A 6,096-nucleotide genomic window follows, 5' to 3' on the forward strand; every position below is an offset into this window, starting at 1 on the left:
TATATTAATGTGCATTACAATTTAAGTGTCTGATCCCGTTTACCTCCAGTTTTTTGTTACATAACATTTGCATAAGACTTTTTAAATAGGAAATCGATAATACTACGATAAATTTGTTCACCTCAAACAACTTGAAAATTTGTTTGATTTTTTCACAATATGCTTACTTGCAATGTCATGACACAGAAGAACGTCACTCTAGGTGTGTATGTCAGCTTCTTAGTTACCATGTAGCAGTCAAAGTTGAAAAAACCGTTAGGGAGAATCTTATTAGTTTGATTGGTTGATTATTTGAACTTGTGGGGAGAATCTTATTAGTTGGATTGGTAAAGTATATCGTTTCTTTCCGACACATTCATGTTGGCTAATTTTAGCTACTGTTCTTTGTGGTACAAATTTATGTAGCCCATTTCCATTTTTGGTTCTCTAACCAGTAATCCGAGTACACAAAAAGAAGAAGAGAACTTCAATTTACTTTGTTCAAATCTGAAAACAAATTAAGGATAGTCTTTTAGAACTTCAATTTATGTAAAGTTATGATTTTTCTGAAAGTTGTGACTTTTATGAAGAGTTTTGACTTTAATAAAGAGTTGCGACTTTCGTGAAAAGTTGCAACTTTAATGAAGAGTCGTGACTTTTGTGAAAGATTGTGACCTTTACGAAGGGTTGCAACTTTTCTAAATAGTTATAACCTTTCCGATAAGACACAATAAACATTTCTGCATGTGACCCTTTGTTGTCTATAAATAGAGGGATTTCCTCTCATTTTAAAATAACGAAAATTCTAAACCTTTCTTCTTCTTTTCTTCTTCTTTTTCACAACAAAATATTTGTATACTTGGTTCCTGTTGAGTGGCTCACCAACACCATTGCTTATGTTACAAATCTTGATATGTATTTTACAGTCATTAATTTCTACCTATGTTATTAAGAATAAATGATAAGATAAGTTACCTTTATCAACTAAATATTTGTGTATTTGGTTCGTGTTGAGTGGCTCACTGACACCATTGTTTATGTTACAGATCTTGGTATGCATTTTTAAAGTCATTAATTTATACTTGTGTTATTACGGATAAATGATAAAATAAGTTACCCTTATCTCAAAAAAAAAAAGATAAGATGTAATAAGATTCATTTTCCTTTACATTATTAATGTTTGTTATCGTGTAATCTTGTATATAAGATAATATAGTGTTTTAGTTTTAATGACTGATAGGTTTAAATTATTACTTTATAAATTTTGTGATATAAAATTCCCGCACGAAGCGCAGGTAAATTTACTAGTAGTAAAATAATTTAAAATAACGCAAGCGAGAAAACTAAATACACATCAACTGCAAATAGCAAACTTTGTTTCAATATATAAGCAATCTTTGTCAATATTTGAATTTTCTAAATTTTTATCTCAAATCATCATTCATGAATTATTTATTTTATAAATTCTAACTCGTCCAGATTTATCGGAAGCCACTTGACAGATACTTCATCTGAAATTAAGTTTTGTAGTAATTTTGAACTTTCAACTGCATAATAGAGGGGCAAGGAGCACAATCGTACTTTATATGTCCTAAGCATGCAAATTATAGTCAGGAATCAGTTTTTGCATGTTATAAAAATATGAATTGATATAACATAAACATTTTTATTTATATGATAACATAACTCTGTCACTGTCACTACTTTCAAGTAGTGTGTTGGACCAATCCTCGCTCCAACATGATATTGGAACCTTAATACGTAAAAATGCCACAAAGTAGGAACTTATGAGTGCATAAGCAACTATTTCCGCAGCACTCAATGTTCGCAGAATTATAACAAAATTTGGTGAGTTCAACTTTCAGAAATTTTCAAACAAAATATGAGCTAGATTTGGTGAAACAGTCACATGCAATAATTTTGAATAATCATTTCACAATTCTAAATCTCCTTAAAAATGCAAAATTCAAAAAATTTCAAACCGTAAAGGTCACGAAAATAAACTGTTGAACAAAAAGGAAAAACCTAATCCAGGCAAAGATGAAAAGTTGTCTTACCAACGCAAAAGGAGAACCAATATAGGGTAAAAGATTGCATCAATTTTGCAGAGAGAAGAGAAGCAGAAAGAACAAATCAGAACAAAATTGGATCAATATTTTGGGACTGCTAAGTGATTAAAGAGAACCAGTTGTTTTCCACAAAGTTAAAGACAAATAAGTAATTAAAGGTGTAATACGTGTTTGCCAAAGAAAAGGACTGCATACACGTGGTTAGGCAAGAAACTAAAAGAAATAAAATGGTCAAAAGTGAAGGTACAATTTATGTTACGTTTGGTACAATTTCTTGTTGCTTTGTTTGTCCTCTTATATATAAGGGTAAAATAAAAAATGCTTTTGATATTATAGTACAATTTGACACGCTTTTGGTATCACTTCTTAGAGTTGTGTTAGTCCCACCCAACTCCCACTTCTAAATAGGATAGATAGTACAACTTGACATACTTTTGATATCACTTCTTAAAGTTGTGTTAGTCCACCCAAGTCTCACTTCTAAATAGGAGAGAAATAAATATATAGTATATTGACTAGCAAAAAATAAACATCTAACAAAGTGAAAAGCAATGTAAATTGGCTTATCAAAATAAAAAATTAAAGAAAAAGAAGTGCTTGACTTTATTTGATAGCTAATTTCCATTTTGTACAATTTATGAGTAGATAATGAGTGGATATTATAATATCATCCATCATTCAACTCATTTTTATTCACATAAAATACCAACAAGTCAAATATTGTATCCATGCGCATGCAACCCATTGTCAACTCATTCATGTGTGATCAAATTCGTCTGTTAGCCAACATAAGTCATTCCATATGAATAACACCAAAGTTACTCATGGAGAAGATGACAATTTTTGGTTTCGAAAGTTTGGATTTTAAGTCTTTATCACACTTGGAATGTCAGGATTTGAAACAACTGGAAATTCAGGCTTTGTAAAAGTTGGGAGCTCAGACTTTGGGGTAGTTGGTAGCTCACGCTTTGGCACACTTGGTATTTGAGGCATAGAGACACTAGGAGTCTCAAGTTCCGGGATTGTTGGAAACTCAGGTTTTGAAGAATTCGAGGTCTCAGGTTTTGAGAAACTAATAGTCTCAAATTTTGGAAAACTTGGGATCTCAGACTTAGGCGAACTTGATGTCTCGTTCTTTGGATTCTCGATCTTTGGGGAACTTGGAGTCTCAGGCTTTTGGTAGCTAGGGGTCTCGAACTTTGGAGAACTTTGTGTCTCGGGCTTTGGGGAACTAGGAGTCTCAGGCTTTGAGAAGCTAGGAGTCTCAGGCTTAAAAGAGATAGGGGTCTCAGGCTTTGAGAAACTTGGAGCCTCGGATTTTGAGGAACTTGGAGTTTCGGGCTTTGAGAAAGTAGAAGTATTGGGCTTTAGAGAACTTGGTGTCTCAGGTTTTGAGAAATTAGGAGTCTCTGTCTTAGAGGAACTTGGCGTTTCAGGATTTGAGTAACTAGAAGTTTCGGGCTTTGAGAAACTAGAGGTCTCGGTCTTTGGAGAACGAGGGGTCTCAGGCTTTGGCGAACTTAAAGTCTCGGGTTTTGAGAAACTAGGCGTCTTGGGCTTTGAGAAACTAGGGGTCTCGGGGTTTGGGGAATTTGGGGTCTCGAGCTTTGGAGAACTTGGAATCTCAGGCTTTGAGAAGCTGGGAGTCTCCGATTTTGAAAAACTTGGTGTCTCGGGTGTTGGAGAACTTGGAGCCTCAGTCTTCAAGGAACTTGGGGTCTCAGGCTTTGAGAAACTTGGGGTATCAGGCTTTGAAAATCTAGGAGTCTCGATCTTTGAGAAGCTAGGAGTTGGTTTTGAAAAGCTAGGTGTCATAGGCTTAGGGGTGCTTGGGGTCTCGAGGTTTGGAGAATTCGGGATTTCAGACTTTGAGAAAGTAGGGGTCTCAGACTTTGGAAAAATTGGAGTCTCAGGTTTTGAAAAACTAGGAGTCTCAGATTTTAGGGAACTTGGCATCTCAGGCTTTGAGAAACTAGGGCTCTCAGACATTGGAGAACTAGGGGTCTCGGGCTTTGGAGAACTCGGGGTCTCAAGCTTTGGAGAACTTGGGATTTCAGGCTTTGGGAAAGTTGGGGTCTCAGACTTTGGAGAACTCAGAGTCTTAGGATTTGAGAAAGTTGGTGTCTCGAATTTAGGGAAAATAGGGGTTTCAGGCTTTGAAAAACTAGGGGCCTCGTTCTTTGGAGAATTAGGAGTCTCAGACTTTGGAGAACTAGGTGTGTCAGGTTTTGAGAAAATAGGAGTCTCCGATTTTAAGAAACTAGGGATATTTGGCTTTGAAAAACTTGGGATCTCGGGTTTTGAGAAAGAAGGAGTTTCGGGTTTTGTGAAAGTAGGGGTTTCGGTCTTTGAAGAAGAAGGAGTCTCAGGCTTTGAGAAACTAGGGTTCTCCCGTTTTGAGAAAGTAGGAGTCTCGGGCTTAGAAAGAGTAGGAGTCTCAAGCTTTGGGGAACTGTGAGTCTCAGGTTTTGAGAAACTAGGGGTTTCGGGCTTCGAAAAAGTTGGAGTCTCAGGCTTTGAAAAAGCAGGGGTATCTGATTTTGAGAAAGTAGGGGCTTCAGGTTTTGAGAAAGTAGTCTCAGGCTTTTGAGAACTAGGGGTCTTGGGCTTTAAGAAACTAGGAGTTTCAATCTTTGAGAAAGTAGGAGTCTCAAGATTAGAAAAAATAGGGGTCTCGGGCTTTGCAAATGTAGGGGTCTCAGGTTTTGAGAACTTAGGAGTTTCAGTTTTTGAGAAACTCGGAGTTTCGGGTTTTAAGAAATTAGGAGTCTTGGGTTTTAAGAAGCTAGGTGTCTCAGGCTTTGACAAACTAGGAGTTTCAGGTTTTGAGAAACTAGGAGTTTTGGACTTTGAAAAACTAGGAGTCTTGGTCTTTGAGAAACTAGGAGTTTCGTACTTTGAAAAAGTAGGGGTCTCAGGTTTTGAGAAACTAGGAGTTTCAGTTTTTGTGAAACTCGGAGTTTCGGGTTTTGAGAAACTAGGAGTTTCAGGCTTTGGGAAACTAGGAGTTTCAGGCTTTGAGAAACTAGGAGTCGTGGGTTTTAAGAAACTAGGAGTTTCGGGCTTTGAGAAACTAGGAGTTACAGGCTTTGAGAAACTAGATGTTTCGGGCTTTGAGAAACCAGGAGTCTCGGATTTTGAGAAACTAGGGGTCTCAGGCTTTGAAAAAGTAGGAGTCTCAGGTTTTGAGAAACTAGGAGTTTGCGGTTTTGAAAAACTAGGAGTTTTGGGCTTTAAGAAACTAGGTGTTTCAGGCTTTGAGAAACTAGGAGTCTCGGGTTTTGAGAAACTAGGGGTCTGGGGCTTTGAAAAAGTAGGAGTCTCAGGTTTTGAGAAACTAGGAGTTTTGGGCTTTGAGAAACTAGGTGTTTTAGGCTTTGAGAAACTAGGGGTCTCAGGTTTTGAGAAACTAGGAGTCTGGGGCTTCGAGAAACTAGGGGTCTCAGGCTTTGAAAGACTGGGAGAATTGGAGAAACTTGAGGTAGCGGGCTTTGAAAGACCGAGGGTATTGGAGAAACTGGGGGTGGTGGGCGTTGAGAAACTAGGGATAGTGGACGTTGAGAAACTAGGAGTTTGTAGAATGCGACGTGCTGTTATAGTAGTTATCATGTGGTCATGTATAAAGTAGACAAATGCAAGCAATAAAATGGAGGACAATTTGGAATGCTGAGCCATTTTTTGTAGATGCAAGAAGCTTATAGTAACATATGTTAAGAGCAAATGAAGTTTTGATATTCCAATAGTTTTTCATTTAGCTATATATAGATTTTTACAAGCATATAAAAAGGATGATTTCAATATTTGATACGTCAATTGACCTATTTATCTTCCAATATTATAGTATCTAGAATTTGTCTAATAGCAATATCATAGTATCTTGAAATATCACTAAAATAAAGGAATACTCAGATTTACTAGCTTATATGAGATTATTAGGGAATCAAACTTTTGTTAAATATTTATTTATCACCTTTAAATTTTCAATTACAATGTATTTTATGTCCTTTTTTTATTTGTTGTTTGACTCTTTAAATCAAATAAAAATAAA

General features: G+C 36.2%; 1 protein-coding gene and 1 long non-coding RNA gene across 2 annotated transcripts in view; both read right to left on the minus strand.

Annotated features, from left to right (window-relative positions):
- The window catches only part of LOC114074951, a 3,795-nt gene extending 1,661 nt beyond the window's left edge, over window positions 1–2,134 (minus strand). Inside the window, exon 1 of the long non-coding RNA XR_003575336.1 lies at window positions 2,037–2,134. This is a non-coding gene — a long non-coding RNA (uncharacterized LOC114074951). The remainder of the gene's footprint in view (window positions 1–2,036) is intronic.
- A 516-nt stretch (window positions 2,135–2,650) lies between these two features.
- On the minus strand, window positions 2,651–5,723 carry LOC107023927 (proline-rich extensin-like protein EPR1). Its single transcript, XM_027917448.1, has 2 exons — window positions 4,787–5,723; window positions 2,651–4,582 (listed from the first exon to the last, which is right to left on the minus strand). Exons 1-2 carry the CDS (start codon window positions 5,721–5,723, stop codon window positions 2,913–2,915), a joined length of 2,607 nt encoding a protein of 868 aa, XP_027773249.1. The 3' UTR covers window positions 2,651–2,912.
- Window positions 5,724–6,096: the final 373 nt, after the last annotated feature.

This window comes from Solanum pennellii, chromosome 1 (assembly GCF_001406875.1).
Source record: "Solanum pennellii chromosome 1, SPENNV200".
Classification (NCBI taxonomy): domain Eukaryota; kingdom Viridiplantae; phylum Streptophyta; class Magnoliopsida; order Solanales; family Solanaceae; genus Solanum; species Solanum pennellii.

What these genes read in the sequence shown, in the direction of transcription:
- LOC107023927 (XM_027917448.1), bottom strand. Translation starts at nt 5,723, where the DNA reads ATGGCTCAGCATTCCAAATTGTCCTCCATTTTATTGCTTGCATTTGTC. An exon ending in CTTAAAACCCGAAACTCCGA is followed by an intron (nt 4,583 to 4,786) that starts GTTTCTCAAAAA and finishes TCTCAAAATCAG; the next exon opens with ATACCCCTGCTTTTTCAAAG.